The sequence below is a fragment of the Sciurus vulgaris genome (assembly GCF_902686455.1).
Source record: "Sciurus vulgaris genome assembly, chromosome: 14".
Taxonomy (NCBI): Eukaryota; Metazoa; Chordata; class Mammalia; order Rodentia; family Sciuridae; genus Sciurus; species Sciurus vulgaris.
Window position 1 is genome coordinate 1,251,420 of NC_136475.1, and position 17,285 is coordinate 1,268,704.

Sequence of the window (17,285 nt, forward strand, 5' to 3'; positions counted from 1 at the left end):
ATACTTTTCCGATATTATCCATTCAAATGGGGAATATGGGCAGTGAAATCCTATTCCGTTAGATCTCTGTAAGAAACTTCCAGACATAGTCCACGCATACACAACATTTATTGACTGGTTGAAATGGGTTAAGGATCAAACACCTGGGCTCAAGGAGTTCACAATAAGGACACAAGTACAGAACATAATTAAGACAAGGCTCACTGGGGTAGATCATGGAGAGGTGGGAGGCTTCTGGCTGGAGTGATCTGGAATGAGGAGGTAGACTAAGTTGGACCTTAAAGGAGGAGGATATTAACTAAGGCATGGACATTCTAGGCAATAAGAACAGTAAGAACCAAGGTGAAACGAGGTGTCAAGAAAGACACAGTATTCACATAGAGGAGTGCTCTTTTAAGGTTGGTCTCAGAACCCTTTTATCCTCTTAAACGTTACTGAGGAGCAAGGCATGGTATTCTGTACTTGCAGTTTCAGCTACTTGGGAGGCTGAGGCAGGAGCATCACAGCTTTTGAGTGTAAGACCAGCCTGGGCAACAGAGCACAATCCAATTAAAAAAAAAAAAAAAAAAAAACTGTTCATTCCAAAGATCCTTTACGTATATGGATTATAACTAAGAGTATTTATGGTATTGAAAATTAAAATTGAGAAATATTAAACTTACTGTGTCAATTTCATATGGCTGCTCTAACAAGTTGCCACAAATAGTGGCTTAAATGACAAGAATTTATTATAGTTCTGGGGTAAGAAGTCCAAAATGAGTTTCACAGGATTATAAAATTAATGTATGCCAGACACCAATCTCTTGGTGTTTCTAGTCCCCCCCCCCCAAAAAAAAAATCTATATATATTTTGGGAGGGCCCTGGGGATCAAACCAGGGCTGATTTGCTACTGAGCTACATTCTCAGCTTTATTTATTTTTTTATCTCAAGACAGAGTCTTACTAAATTGCTGAGGTTGGTCCTGAACTTGCAATTCTCATGCCTCAGCTTCCCTGGGATTAGTCTCTGAGATTACAGTTGTGCACCACAGAGGCCAGCAAGAGATTCTTTTTTTTTTTTTTTTTTTTGCAGTACTGGGGATCGAACTCAGGGCCTTGTGTTTGCAAGGCAAGCACTCTACCAGTTGAGCTATCTCCCCGGCCCCAAGAGATTCTTCTTAATCAGATCACAAAATCCTTTTGTCATGTAAGATAACATATTCCAGAGGAAAAAGTAAACATCCTGGAGGGACCATTATTCTGCTTATCATGCTTACTAATTTATTTAAAAATGATAAGCCAGGCATATTGGCACACAAAATACCTACATATGCTGAAAATAGTCTGACATCCATAAAGGCTTTATGAATTGGAAAAGAAGTCATTGCATTGTTTTTATTATTTTTACAGTACTGGGGATTGAACCTAGAGAATCTTACATGTTAGGCAAGTGCTCTACCACCATGCAAGATCCCAATCCCTCCTCATTCTTTCTTTTAATATTACTTTGAGACACAGGGTCTGGCTAAATTGTCCAGGTGAGCCTCCACCTTTCCAGGATCACTTCTGCCTCGGCTTCCCAAGTAGCTGGGATTAGACGTGTGTCCTACAGTGCTGGCTCACTGCATGCTTCTAAGTAGAGAAAGGATGATTTAAAATTTCAAATTTAGTAGAGTCCTGATAACATTTTTTATGGAAAAAAAAAAAAGAACAAAACACCACAACTCGCACATGGAAGGTGAGGATTAAGGATTTGATATAAAGAGGAATTAGGAAAGTAATTTTTAGGGTTGAGAGCTTGAAGCCCAAGAGGTTGCTAAAGATGTCCGGGTACAAGGTGTGGCTGTGACTGCACAGGGCTGCAAGCGTACGTCTGTGCTCACTGGCACTGGGAGGTCGCCGACTGGCATCATCCTGCAAGGCAGCGGGGGTGTGCTAAAATGACTGAACGAAATGGGAGGCTGCTCCGTAGGCCTCCGGGCGATGACATCTGAAGCCGGGCATCATGTGATTACTAAGTCACCTGAAACGCAGGAACATACACAGTCACACTCGTCTCCTCTAGGTAATTTTCAAACCAATGTGTTACGAAGGAGGACGGCAGCGGTCCACCTCTGTAAATCACCCAGCGAGGACCCGCGTGCCTGGCGCACACAGTGGCAGATACGCCAAGCCCTCCGTTTCCACGACACCGGGCTGCGGTTAGGGCAGCGTGCTGCGCGGGAGCCCTAACTCGCGCCCGGCGGAACGGTCTGCACGGCCGTCTCCCCGCCGTCCAGAACCGCGGCCAGCAGGCTCTCCAGCCCCGGGGCGCGCGGCCGCGGCCGCAGCGCCGCCCAGAAGCGAGCCAACTCCATTGTCTACGCAACTCGGCCAAGTCGCCTCCTTCCCATGGAACCTCCAGCTGCAGGGACGGCCGGGCTGCTCTTGGCTTTAGCTCTGCCGAGAGGCTCGGGCGCACCAGCCCGGCCCGCGGGCCGCCTCTCCCACTAACCCCGGCTCGGGCGGCGGGCTGCGCCGAGCGCTACCCGGAAGGAGAACCCGCCCTTCCGCCGCAGGAGGGGGCGAGCGGCGGGCCGCGCGTGCGCAGTGGCGCGGGCTGCCCGGCGCGGCGGCGGAGCGGTCGCGGGCACGCACGCACGCACGCACGCACGCACTGCTTCTCTCGCGCCGCCGCGGCCGCTCCCGCGTACACCGGCACCGCCGTCCACTGAGCCGGGATGCTGCGGGCCTGTCAGCTGTCTGGCGTGGGCGCCGCCGCCCAGGTGAGCGCGGGCTCCCCGAGCGCGCGTGGGAAGCGACTCGGGGCGGCGGCGGAGAGCGGGCCGGACGACGCCGGGCGGGCAGGGGCGTGCGCGGGGACCGCAGGACGCCGGGACGGTCGCCGCCGCGGGGCGGGACGGGGAGGCTCCGAGGCCGGCGCCGGTTGGGCGCGGCGGGTCCCGAGGTGAAGGTCGGGCGGAGAACTACAGCTCCCGGCGGGCCGCGCGGGCTGCGGGCCGCATCCGTACGCGGAGGGGTCTGCGCTGTCCCGAGCCCCACGTCCCGGGGTCAAGGCTGTAATTAGCGGGGGGACGCGTGGTGTCCGAGAGCACCTCGGAGCCCTTCCTGCTCCGCAGAGGCGGTTCCTCTTGATGGGGTGCTACCCTGGTCCTTGGGGAGGAAGGACAGAAGCCATGACCTTGTGCTCATCTGGAGAGTACCTTGGCGGTCTGCGCCTCCAGGCGCTGGGACGACTGTGGCTGACGCTCAGGGACCCGGGCACTCAGTTTTGTTGTTTGCTTTCTTTTAAGTTTTGCATAAATTAGTAACTTTATAAAATTGACAATAAGAAACCCATTTTCATTGCTTACGTTTTTCAGAACATTGTTATTTTTTTGGCAAAATGTTGTATTGTAAAACTAGATATTGCGACTCGTGTAGTAATCGAATAAAATCCCTAGCTTTAGTGAGTTAGAGATCATAAAAGTCAAGTTTTGTTTTTCTTTTCTGGTTTGCTTCTCTCCCTATTCATTGCTGGGGTAAAAGAAGCAGCCTCTTCCACAGGGAAGTGGGGCCTTATTAGTTTTCTATTGCTACATGACAAGTATCACAAGTTTAGCTGCTTAAAACAACACCCATTGGTTACCTGACAGTCTGTAGCCTCCAAGTTCGGTTGTCACACAAACTGCAATCAGAACTCTTGGCCACGTGGTGGTTCTTATTTGGAGATCAGGGTATTTTTCCAAGCTTATGCAATTTATTGGCAAAATTAAGTCCCTTGCAGCTCTGGAAGTAAAGACATCCCTTTTCTTGTTTCCTCTTGCCAGACAGTGCCCTCAACTCCTAGAGGCTGCCAAGCAATTTCTTGCCATGAGGGCTCTGTAGGCCATTCAGTAACATGCGCATTTGCTTTCTTACGGGCTACCAGGAGCTTGTCTCTTTGACTTCAGAGTCTCCTATTTCCCTGTCTTTGCTCTTTAGACCTAGTTTAAAAGGCTTACATGATCAGGCTGGCTCCACATGGATAACTTTCCTTGCAGTTAATTCAAAGTCAACTTTTTGGGATCCCAGTGGGAAATAAGAAAACTAATTCAAACTTCACAGTAAAATATACATACATTCCTAGCTCTCACCAAAGATTTCTGACCTTCTTGAAATTGCTATCTTATAAAATTCTTTAGTTTATTCTTGCCAGCTCCTCAATCATTTTATAGCATTTGATAGTATAACTTTGTGTAACTCTGCACTTTTGGCTTCTCTTAGGTACTCACTTGGGTCCCATCTTACCCTTTATCTATCTCCTTGGTTTCTTTTCCTAAGTCTGCTTCTGTTTGGGGCCTTTAAGTACACCCTACTCCTTCTAGTTATATACTCTTACTAGGGATGCCATTAACTCTCAGAACTTTAATCCCTAAGCAAATGACTCTCCACCCTCCTTTTTTTTTAGCTTTTCATTCAGATTTCTGAAGTTTCATTGAATTTTATCAGTTTATCCATATTATTCCACTTCATCAAGCCTCATCTTAAATGTCCTTCTGCTTTTGCTTTTACTATTCCCTGCTAGATCAATTCTTCTTTTTTAATGTGGGATGCTTTACCACTGAACTACCTCCCCCAGTTCTTTCCTATTTTTTACTTATTTATTTTATTTTTATTTTAAATAATTTTTTAGTTGTCAATGGACCTTTGTTTATTTATATGCAGAGCGGAGAATTGAACCCAGTGCCTCACACATACTAGGCAAGCACTCTACCACTGAGCCACAGCCCCTGCCCCTTTATTTTGAGACAGGGTCTTAGTAAGTTGCCAGGCTGGTCTTGAACTTACCATCTTCCTGCCTTAACCTCCTGAGTCACTAGGATTACAGGCCTGTGCCACCACGCCAGCTAGAGTGAGTCCTTAACATAGTGGCTATAGTGTCTTTAGCAGACATAGCCAGGTGTGGTGGCACAGGCCTGTAATCCCAGCTACTAAGGAGACTGAGGTAGGGAGGTTGCAGGTTCCAAGCTAGTTTGGGTAACTTAAGGAGACTCTGTCTCAAAATAAAAATTTTAAAAAAGGACTGGAGGTTTACCCCAGTTGATAGCACCTGTGGCTTCAGTCCCCACTACCACAAGTGTCATGTCCTTCAGTGACACCCCATTACATCTGGGTAAAATCTGTCTTTCTACCTCTCCCACCAGGCCCTTTGTGATCTGGCTTTTTTTCATATTCCATTGTTTCTACTCTGCCTCACTCTCTTCAGCCTATGCCTCTTTTTGTTCGGTATTTCTTTGGCCCCAAACTTCCCATGCATCTTTGCTTAGCTCACTCCCATTGTGCAGGTATTTTCTCAAATATGACCTTTTCTTCAGAGAAATCTTCCTTATGAGATAGACTTAGGAGCTCAGTGGGGTGGCGCAAGCCTGTAATCCCAACCACTCAGGAGGCTGAGGCAGGAGCATTGCAAGTTCAAGGCCAACCTAAACAACTTAGCAAGACCCTGTCCCAGAATAAAATAAAAAAGAGCTGGGGCTGTTGCTCAGTGGTAGAGTGCCCCTGAGTTCAATCTCCAGTATTGCAAAAAAAAAAAAAAAAAAAGACTTATGACCACTCTTTTTACCCTTACCCTACTTTGTTTTACTTTGTAGCTCTTAGCACTACCTGACATCATAATATGTATTTGTTGTGTGTTTCCTTCATTTAAAATTCAGTTTCCACAAAGGGACTATGAGCTATATCCCCAGACCCTAGTACTAGTAGATTCTTAATAAATAAATATCTTTGACATGTTTGAGTGAAAAAAAGAAATGTGATTCATGAATTTTCTTAATCTCCATAAGTGGATGTAACCTCCTTTTAAATCTCCCATAGAGTTTGTAACCTCTGATGGTGTATGAGGTTCTCCAGAGAAACAGAACCAATAGGATATGTGAGTGTGTTATTTCTTTATTTATGATAAGGATTGGGTTCATGTAGATATGGAGGTTGGCAGGTCCAAAATCTGCAGTGCAGGCTGATGGACTGGAGACCCAGGAGAGCCAGTGGTGCAGTTTCAGTTGAAGGTCACCAATTTAAATGTTAATCTTTTCTAAAAACATCTGTCAACTTGACCCACAATTAACCATCACAGATGGTTCCTACCTTATTCTATAAGTCTGGAATCATCCTTGAATTCCTTACATGTGGGTATTCAGGAAAAATGAATTGTTCTCTTTTTTTTCCAGAAATGAACAGGTCCTTCCTGAGTTTATTTCCCAGTTCCACTGCTTGCTTTTCACTCTTAGTTGCAGTAGCTTTTGGAGGTGGGCCTTCGCCTACACCTCTCACCAACTGCAGACATGGGAGTGGTTCCTTGCACATGAGGTCTTCTCTTATACCTAAAAGAAGAGGGAGGAACATTATTGTCCTTCAGATCAGCTAAACCAGCTTCTTTAACTGAGACCAGGTTCAGCAGTCTAATTTGGAGGTTAGAATTGCCTAGAGTGGAGGTGCTAGAAAGGGTTCTGCAGATGGTGCAGCCTCTTGGCCCAGACAGATACTGGAGTCCTGGAAGTTATTCCTCATTTTCATATTCCTAGATCATTGGCTTTCAAACCATTTTTAAATACATCTTATATAATTTAGTACACCTGAGTGAGAATATATAAAATACTCATGCTTGCAGAGTAACTGAAGAATTGTTATATGTATTCTTTTTGTTCTCTCATCAAGATCTAAACTATTTAAAAAATTGATAAATCACAATTTTGGTTTGCTTTTAAAGATAATTTCAAAAAATCATAGATGTTCATAGACCTTTATTTTATCCATTGATTTATATGTTGTGCTGAGAGTCAAACTCAGTGCCTCACACATGCTAGGCAAGCACTCTACCGCTGAGCCACAACCCCAGCCCCTAAGATTGTTTTGTTTAAAATGACACATTTCAGAATTAACCAAAGTATATTTCTATTACAGATAAGTAAAGAGTAAACCACAGTGCATCTCCCTCAACCTAGAGTGCACATTCATTCTTTTGCAGTGCTGATTAGCGTCTGCCATTGCCATAACTGAAGAGTAGTTTTTCTCCTAGACATAGAATATGTTTATACTAAGAGATAATGTTGCTTCAGTTTCAATCGCAGTGAATTTTTAATGGATATACTTTTTAATCTTAATGGATGATTCTTATAAAGTATTTTAAGTTTACTGTAGTAAAAGTTGTGTATTAATCTGTATACCAAGTATGCAAGGGACCAATAACTTCTGGATGCTGTTTGTTTGGGTGGAAGGAATCCCTATGACAAGATACACCAAATTGTCAATTACAGCAACCAGCAGGAAATCTGAAACCTGCAGTTAGGGTTCATACGAAGTCTGTTTTATTAAAGGTTCTACGTCCAGCTTGTAATGTTGCATTGTGGGTTTTTTATATATGTTCACTTCAGTTTGATAGAGCTCAGGAATAGATGGTCCCTACAAGAACATTACTAGGGAATTGTATGTTTTCTCTTCTTTTTCAGTTTGTTTTTTGTTAAAATCATGTCTCTGCAGGTCAGAAACAGCAGTGATCATTTTATAACTTGTTACAGAGTTATATGTCAAGGCATATTTCTTTGAAACAGTATTGTTCTTTCTATATCCTAGATCATTACTAATAAAAAGGAAATCAAGTACTAAAAAGTAGCCAGTATTTTTGTGTTAACATAAGATGTTTACAGATAAAAAGATACTATAACTATGCTTAAGAGAGTGCTCTGGAGGCCAGCCTTATATTCGGCGATGACTTCTTAGATGTGACACCAAAAGCACAAGCAGTAAAGGAAATAGAAGATAAATCAGCTTTCATCAGAACTTTGAATTCTGTGCACCAAGGGACACTCAAGTAAAAAGAATGAGAAAAATACTCTTAAATTATGTATCTGATTAGAGTCTAGTGTTCAGAATATGTGAAAGAACTCCTACAACGTAACCACAAAAAGACAAACCAAATAAAAAGCAGGTAAAGACTGGGCGCAGTTGCTCATGCCTATAATCCCAGCATTTCAGGAGGCTGAGGCAAGAGTAGTGCAAGTTCAAGGCCAGCCTCAGCAACTTAGTAAGATCTGACTCAAAATACAAAATAAAAAGGTCTGGAGGTATAGCTCAGAGGTAAGGTGTCCCTGGGCTCAATTCTCAGTACCAAGGGGGGAAAAATGTTAAGGTAAAATGATTTCTATTCATTTTTCAGATAGAAGTGAAACCACTTTTGGTCACCATTTCGGATTTCTTTTGGCCATAAAAGACAATTGTTTTTCACATTTTATTCTCTTAAGTCAGGGTGCATTTTATAACTTATGGTGTGTCATTTAGTAGAAAGGATTTTTTCTTTCATAGCAGTACATAAAACACATTTTTTGTCTTCATGTTTTATGGAAAAGAACTTAAAATTTAAGGTGAACTTTAAAAATAAGAGGGGGGGATTCAAGATGGCGGACTAGAGGGTGGCTGCGTTTCGTGTTGCTCCAGGACTCAGGACTCAAGAAGAGGAGATAGAGAGAGACTTGGGACCAACTCAAAGCAGCTGGGTGAGTCTCTCCCGTAGGGGAGGCGTCCCGGACAGGGCGGTAGCCCCGAACGCAGGGATCTTTGTGAAGTAGATTTGCCCGACGAAGACACCCCTCCCCCCGCTGGAGCAGTGAACGCAAACAACTGGGAGCATCGGAGAGGAGGCCGCTCAGCACAGCGCTGGGACTCGGAGCAACCACTGGGGGTTTGGGAGGCTGCCCAAAGGAGGGAGTGCGCGGTGAGCTGTTTGGACTGAAAGCGACTACTCCTGAACACCGGGGGCTGCCCAGAGGAGAAGGAGAAGCACGGGCTCGGCATGTCGCTTGGACTTGGAGCAGCTGCACCAGGGATTCCGGGCGGCCATCCGGAGGAGCAGTGTGGACTCAAGACTCAAGAAGAGGAGATGTAGAGAGACTTGGGACCAACTCAAAGCAGCTGGGTGAGTCTCTCCCGTTGGGGAGGCGTCCCGGTAGTCCCCGAACGCAGGGAACTTTGTGAAGTAGATTTGCCCGACGAAGACACCCCTCCCCCCGCTGGAGCAGTGAACGCGGACAACTGGGAGCATTGGAGAGGAGGCCGCTCAGCACAGCGCTTAGACTCGGAGCAACCCCCCCGGGCTCTGGGAGGCTGCCCAAAGGGGTGCACGGTGAGCTGTTTGGACTGAAAGCGACCACTCCTGAACACGGGGGGCTGCCCAGAGGAGAAGGAGAAGCACAGGCTCGGCACGTCGCTTGGACTTGGAGCAGCTGCACCAGGGCTCCAGGCGGCCATCCGGAGGAGAAGCCTGGTGAGTGGTTTGGACTCAGAGCAAATGCTCCTGAACACAGGGGATTGCCTGGAGGAGGAGGAGGAGCGTGGCGGGGTGCTTGGGCTTGGAGTGACTGCACCAGGTCTACGGGTGGCAGTCGGGATGAGGAGGTGCACAGTGAGTTCCTGGGACTCGTGATGAACGCACCAGATCTCTGGGTGACTGCCTGGAGGAGAAGGAGGTGCGTGGTGGATCACTTGGACTTAGAGCGACCGCACGGAACACCAGGCGGCTGCCGGAGAAAGAGGCGTGTGGCGGGTCACTGGGACTCGGAGCGACTGTAAGGGGCTCCAGGTGGCTGCTCAGAGGAGGGGCCACATAGCCAGGCGATTAGGTGCAGAGCAGGGTCCCAGGATCTAGGCGGCTTCTTGGTGGAAGAGCCGCACAGACAAACTGAGGGGCGGAGCGAAGGCTCCAGGACTGCAGGCAGCTTCTCTGAGGAGAGGCAGCCTAAGGAGATTTGTCTGCGAAGGGCGAGGCTTCCAGGCCCAGGAGGTGGGTCCGGGTCCCTGGGAACATTGCAGAAGAAGGCTGCCCAGCCCAGGCGGTAGTTGTGAATTGAACGGAACCTCTAGGAGGGGAACTGACCAGCGAGACCTCCCCACTGGGTGAGTCTTCCCTGCCTGGTGAGGTTCTCCCACAAGGACTGTAAAACCAGAGACACAGGCCCAAACTGGCCTTGCATCAGCCCACATCCTACTTCCCCTTTGGATGACCATTCGTCAGCAAGTGAAGGTACCTCTGCCCACTAGCAGGGAATATAACCCACCGGAAGGCCACCACCCCTAGAGAGGCAGCTTCCTTGTGGAGCACCGCATTATCAACTTCCTCCAAGACTTCAGGCTACTGAAGGCTAAGAGGGGATATACTAGAAATCTTCAGGAATATTATAAGTCAATAGAGGAAATGTGCAATATCTCAGCGGTCCACTGATACCTGAACAATATGAGAAAACAAGGAAAGAAAATGCTGCAAACAAATCTAGATGTTACATCAATAAAACCCAACGACAGCATGGCAGAAAAAATGACAGAAAGGGAGTTCAGAATGTACATAATTAAAATGATCAGGGAAGCAAATGACAAGATGCAAGAGCAAATGCAGGCACTGAATGATCGCACCAATCGACAGTTAAAAGAGCAAATACAGGAAGCAAAAGATCATTTCAATAAAGAGTTAGAGATATTGAAAAAAAAACCAAACAGAAATCCTTGAAATGAAGGAAACAATAAACCAAATTAAGAACTCCATAGAAAGCATAACCAATAGGATAGAACACCTGGAAGACAGAACCTCAGATATTGAAGACAAAATATTTAACCTTGAAAACAAAGTGGACCAAAGAGAGAAGATGGTAAGACATCATGAACAGAATCTCCAAGAACTATGGGATATCATGAAAAGGCCAAATTTAAGAATTATTGGGATTGAGGAAGGCTTAGAGAAACAGACCAAAGGAATGAACAATCTATTCAATGAAATACTATCAGAAAATTTCCCAAATCTGAAGAATGAAATGGAAGATCAAGTACAAGAGGCTTATAGGACTCCAAATATACAAAATTACAACAGACCGACACCAAGGCACATTATAATGAAAATACCTAACATGGAAAATAAAGACAGAATTTTAAAGGCTGCAAGAGAAAAGAATCAAATTACATTCAGGGGGAAACCAATACGGATATCAGCAGATTTTTCAATCCAGACCCTAAAAGATAGAAGGGCCTAGAACAACACTTTTCAAGCCCTGAAAGAAAATGGATGCCAACCAAGAATCTTATACCCAGCAAAACTTACCTTCAAATTTGATGATGAAATAAAATCCTTCCATGATAAACAAAAGCTAAAAGAATTTACAAAAAGAAAGCTAGCATTACAGAACATTCTCAACAAAATATTCCATGAGGAAGAGATGAAAAAGAAGCAAATCAGCAATGGGAGGAACTATCCTAAAGGAATTGTCAAATAAAGGAAGAACCAAGTCGTGTCAAAATAAATAAATAAATAAATAAAATGAGCCAAATGACCGGGAATATAAATCATATCTCAATAATAACCCTGAATATGAATGGCCTGAACTCATCAATCAAAAGACATAGACTGGCAGATTGGATTAAAAAGAAAGATCCAACAATATGTTGCCTGCAAGAGACTCACCTCATAGAAAGAGATACCCATAGACTAAAGGTGAAAAGATGGGGAAAAACATACCATGCACATGGACTCAGCAAAAAAGCTGGGGTATCCATCCTCATTTCAGATAATGTGGACTTTAAGTCAAAGTTAGTCAGAAGGGACAAAGAAGGACATTACATATTGCTTAAGGGAACCATAAATCAGCAAGATATAACAATCATAAACATCTATGCCCCAAACAGTGGCTCATCCATGTATGTCAAACAAATCCTTCTCAATTTCAGAAACCAAATAGACCATAACACAATAATACTAGGTGATTTTAACTCGCCTCTCTCACCACTGGAAAGATCTTCCAAACAAAAATTGAACAAAGAAACCATAGACCTCAATAACACAATCAATAATTTAGACTTAACGGACATTTATAGAATATACCATCCAACCAAGAGCGAATACACTTTCTTCTCAGCAGCACATGGATCCTTCTCTAAAATAGACCATATATTATGCCACAAAGGTAATGTAAGCAAATACAAGAAGATAGAGACACTACCTTGTATTCTATCAGATCATAATGGATTGAAATTAGAAATAAATGAAAGAGTAAAAAACAAAAGCTACTCCAACACCTGGAGATTAAACAATATGCTATTACATGATAAATGTATAACAGAAGATATTAGGAAGGAAATTAAATTCTTAGAGGTAAATGAGAACAAAGAAACATCATATCAAAATCTCTGGGACACTATGAAAGCAGTACTTAGAGGGAAATTTATTTCATGGAGCGCATTTAATAAGAGAAGTGAAATTCAACAAATAAACGAACTAACTCTACAGCTCAAAGCCCTAGAAAAAGAAGAACAGACCAACACCAAAAGTAGTAGAAGACAGGAAATAGTTAAACTCAGAGCTGAAATTAACGAAATTGAAACAAAAGAAACAATACAAAAAATTGACAAAATAAATAGTTGGTTCTTTGAAAAAAATAAACAAAATTGATAAACCCTTAGCCACTCTAACAAAGAGAAGACGAGAGAAAACCCACATCACTAAAATTCGGAATGAACAAGGAAATATCACAACAGACACGATTGAAATACAAAACATAATTAGAAGCTATTTTGAAAATCTATATTCCAACAAAGTAGAAAATTTCGAAGACATCAACAGGTTTCTAGAGACATATGAATTGCCTAAACTGAACGAGGAGGACATACGCAATTTAAATAGACCAATTTCAAGTAAAATTAAAATCCCAATGATGTACCTTACAGAAATAGAGCAAGCAATCATGAAATTCATCTGGAAGAATAAGAAACCCAGAATAGCTAAAGCAATCCTTCGCAGGAAAAATGAAGCAGGGGGTATTGCAATACCCGAACTTCAACTTTATTACAAAGCAATAGTAACAAAGACGGCATGGTATTGGTACGAAAATAGACAGGTAGATCAGTGGTACAGAATAGAGGACATGGACACAAACCCAAATAAATACAACTTTCTAATACTAGACAAAGGTGCCAAAAATATGCAATGGAGAAAAGATAGCCTCTTCAACAAATGGTGCTGGGAGAATTGGAAATCCATATGCAACAGAATGAAACTAAACCCATATCTCTCACCCTGCACAAAACTCAACTCAAAATGGATTAAGGACCTTGGAATCAGACTAGAGACCCTGCAGATTATAGAAGAAAAAGTAGGTCCAGATCTTCAACATGTCAGCCTAGGACCAGACTTCCTCAACAGGACTCCCATAGCACAAGAAATAAAAGCAAGAATCAATAACTGGGATAGATTCAAACTAAAAAGCTTTCTCTCAGCAAAGGAAACTATCAGTAATGTGAAGAAAGAGCCTACAGAGTGGGAGAATATCTTTGCCAATCATACTTCAGATAGAGCACTAATCTCCAGAATCTATAAAGAACTCAAAAAACTCTACACCAAGAATACAAATAATCCAATCGACAAATGGGCTAAGGAAATGAACAGACACTTCACAGAAGATGTACAAGCAGTCAACAAACATATGAAAAATGTACAGCATCTCTAGTAATAAAAGAAATGCAAATCAAAACCACCCTAAGATTCCATCTCACCCCAATTAGAATGACGATTATCAAAAATACAAGCAACAGGTGTTTGCGAGGATATGGGGAGAAAGGTACACTCATACATTGCTGGTGGGGCTGCAGATTAGTGCAGCCACTCTGGAAAGCAGTGTGGAGATTCCTTAGAAAACTTGGAATGGAACCACCATTTGACCCAGCTATCCCACTCCTTGGCCTATACCCAAAGGACTTAAAATCAGCATACTACAGAGATACAGCCACATCAATGTTCATAGCTGCTCAATTCACAATAGCCAGACTGTGGAACCAACCTAGATGTCCTTCAGTTGATGAGTGGATAAAGAAACTGTGGTATATATATACAATGGAATATTACTCTGCCATAAAGAATGATAAAATTATGGCATTTGCAGGCAAATGGATGAAATTGGAGACCATCATGCTAAGTGAGATAAGCCAATCTCAAAAAACTAAAGGACGAATGATCTCGCTGATAAGTGGATGATGACACATAAGGGGGAGGGTGGGAGGAGTTAGTGTTAGGGTTAGGGTTAGGGTTAGGGAGGGGGGCACGAATGGAGGAAGAAAGGACTGTTTAGAGGGAAAAGAAGGGTGGGAGGGGTGGGGGGAAGGGAAAAAATAATAGAATGAATCAAACAACATTACCATATGTAAATTTATGATTATACAAATGGTATGCCTTTAACCCATGTACAAACAAACAACATGTATCCCATTCATTTACAATAAAAAAAAAAAGATCAAGAGGGTTAAATGATAAGGATGGAGAGGGAAAAGGACTTGAAAAATTACCAAAAAGTATTTAAGATATTAATCTGATATACTCAAAATCAATTCATAATGGCAAATAACTCCTAAAAGAGTAATTTTTGAACATTAAAGACTGGATTGTAAAAAAAATAAATAAAAAAAATAAACAAGAATATCCACAAAAATTCTGAAAAAATAGTACAAGAGGACTACCAGATATAAGCTTAATTCTAAGATGTACTTGTTAAAAGTTTGCTCTTGGTGTATAAATAGGTAGATCAGTGGGACAGAATAGGCAGTCAAGGGTGTAGGAGAATTTAGGTTGAAACCAGCCTGGACTAGGCACCTTGGGCCACCATCATGGACGTGGAGGAGCACGTAGGCAGTGCTAGACCTCCTGGTGCTGCTGACCCCAGCCACAGTGACCGCCATGCACCTGAAGCATTGGCAGGACCAGCAGAGGCTTCAGGGTAGACCCATGAGAGGCAGGATCTCAAAAAGAGACCATTCCCCTTTTGGAGGAGCAGATTATTTTGACTGAGCAATTTGAAGTAGAAAGATGATGTTGGTAAAGAGATCTCGAAAATGTGACTTGAAAGGATGTGACCTGTGGACAGAGCGCCTGCACTGGGAGCTGGTGTGCCTGTGTTTGTAGTGAGCAGCTTATGAGATCTTCGACAATTTCTTTTTGGTCATTGTCCTATTAAACTGGGTCAGATAAAGGACAGGGGATCATATCTAAATTACTGATGTAAAAATCCCTATGTCTGGACCCTTTCCAGTGGCTACCTAACTTTGCTGTTTGTAGTTAAGAGACTTGTTCTAGTACCTGGTCCTTTGCTTTTTCTGGCTAGCGTCTGGAATGGCTCAACAATTCTTTTTATTTCAGAGAGAGGAAAAAAAATCAGTGTGTCTCAGTCACTTCTGTGGGCAAATGCTCTTTTGTAGTTTCTTCTGTCCATGTTGTGCTGGTAGAAGCGCCTTTAAGGTTGGTGTCCAGAGCTTTTTTTCCCTTGTTATGCAGTTTGCTCAAACTGTCATATACAATACATTTTGTGTGCATGTTGTGGGGAGGCTGGGAAATCGAACCCAGGGCCTTGCACCTACTAGGCAAGTGCTTTACCGCTGACCCCATCCCCAGCCCTAATGCACAAAACTTACAGATACAGACTGAAAGCTGAGGGAGTGTGTAGCGTTAAGGAATATCCCCTGAATGTTGGGAATGTTGGTTCAAATTGATGACTTCACCCGGAAAAGCACTCTGACCCTGTGAGCAGGAAGGGGGTGAGTAGTAACACCACCCTGGTAGACTGGTCTCTGACCCTGTGAGCAGGAAGGGGGTGAGTCGTAATACCACCTTGGTAGACTGATTGATTCGCATTCCGGTGAATCACTAGAACATCTACCTTGGAGGAGTGGGAGGAGGATGGAGGGAACTGATCGTGGACTTAGAGGACGGGGCCTCCAGGGGCTGGTGACCAGAGCAGGAACCTCTTTGGCCGTGAGGAAGGAGCTGTGTCGTGAGTGGAGGAGCGGCTGTCCTACTTCTGTGACAAGTGCCAAAAATAGGCATTGACCAGTAAGGAGCGCCTCAGTTTCTTTGAATTGTCAGTTCCTATGTGCAGGTTTCTTTTTTCAACCTCTGAAAGAAACCAGGAATGTAAGATAGACCTAAATAAGAAACTTATTTTAACTTTATATATTTATTTAACTTTATATATTTATTTAACTTATTTAACTTTATATATTGTATGTCTGTATCATATTTGATCAAGTACAAATTTATATAAACAGACACATCTGCACTAATTAAAATTGTTTTCAACCTCTTATCACATTATTTGAAATTCTTACTTTTTTTTTTTTTTGTGGTGCTTGGGATTGAACCCAGGTCCTTATGCTTGCAAGGCAAGCACTCTACCAGCTGAGCTATATCCCCAGCCCCATAATTTTTTTGAAATGAGATCTTACTGTATTTCCCAGGCTGGACTCAAACTGCTGGGTTCAAGTGGTCCTCCCAGTCAGCCTCTTGAATAATTGGAATCATAGGTACATTCCATCTCATCTGATTTAAATTTAATTTTTCTTTTTTCTTTCTTTCTTCTTCTTTTTTTTTTTTTTTTTTTTTTTTTTTTTGGTGCTGGGGAATGAACCCAGGGGCACTTAACCACTGAGGCACATCCCTAACCCTTTTTTATATTTTACATAGAGGTTGGATATCACTGTTGCTTAGGGCCTCACTATTGTGGAGGCTGGCTTTGAACAAGTGATCCTCCTGCCTCAGCCTCCCAAGCCACTGGGATTTATAGGCAGGTATCACCACACCTGGCTAATTTTAAGTTCTTGATGGTAACGCAGTAAAAATTACAATGTTTTGTGTGTGTGTGTGTACATAAATACATACACACAGGTGTATATACACATCCATATATTTTAACAGGTTCTGTTTCTCTTGATGTAGAATTACAGTAGATTGCAGAAATCTTAAACGTTCACGTTCTGAAGTTTGATAAATGGGAACACTTGTGTAAACATGTATCTTGTGGGGCTGGGGAGATAGCTCAGTCGGTAGAGTGCTGGTTCAATCCCCAGCCCAAGGCCCTGGGGTTCAATCCCCAGCACGCAAAAGAAAAAAAAAAAATGTATCTTTTGGGGGACACAATTCAACCCACAACCTGTAGGACCCTTAGATAGTAAAACAGTAGCAACGCTCCTGAGTTTCCTCAGGCCCCTTCCCAGTTACTCTCCGTCTCCACACCCATAGGCAACTACTTGTGTTTCTTTCTGCCATCGATTGCTTTTGCCTGCTCGGTCCCTAACATCCATTTCCTCGAATGAACCTTCCCCCAGGACGGTGACCGTCATGGCGTGGTCTGTGTAAGTGGGGAAGCTGGGAGACGCAGGTGGGTCTGTGTGCAGGAAGCGTCTGGATAACAGGCGCATAGAATCACTGCCTTGAGCGAGGGGACCTGGTGCTGTGGAACAAGCGCAATCGAGACTTGTCATGTTTAAAGCTTTTG

General features: G+C 43.4%; 1 protein-coding gene across 12 annotated transcripts in view; it reads left to right on the plus strand.

The window, feature by feature from the left end:
- Positions 1–2,589: 2,589 nt before the first annotated feature.
- Positions 2,590–17,285, plus strand: part of IMMT (inner membrane mitochondrial protein) — a gene marked incomplete at its 3' end in the record, with an annotated part of 47,186 nt that continues 32,490 nt past the window's right edge. For 9 of the 12 annotated variants that reach the window (XM_079111254.1, XM_079111260.1, XM_079111257.1 and 6 more), the window contains exon 1: positions 2,591–2,744. In XM_079111254.1, the coding sequence (XP_078967380.1) occupies positions 2,700–2,744 (45 nt within the window). In that variant the 5' untranslated portion in view covers positions 2,591–2,699. Of the gene's footprint in view, positions 2,745–17,285 lie in introns of all 12 variants that reach the window. The other 3 variants (XR_013759359.1, XM_079111255.1, XM_079111256.1) reach the window with 1 other exon arrangement.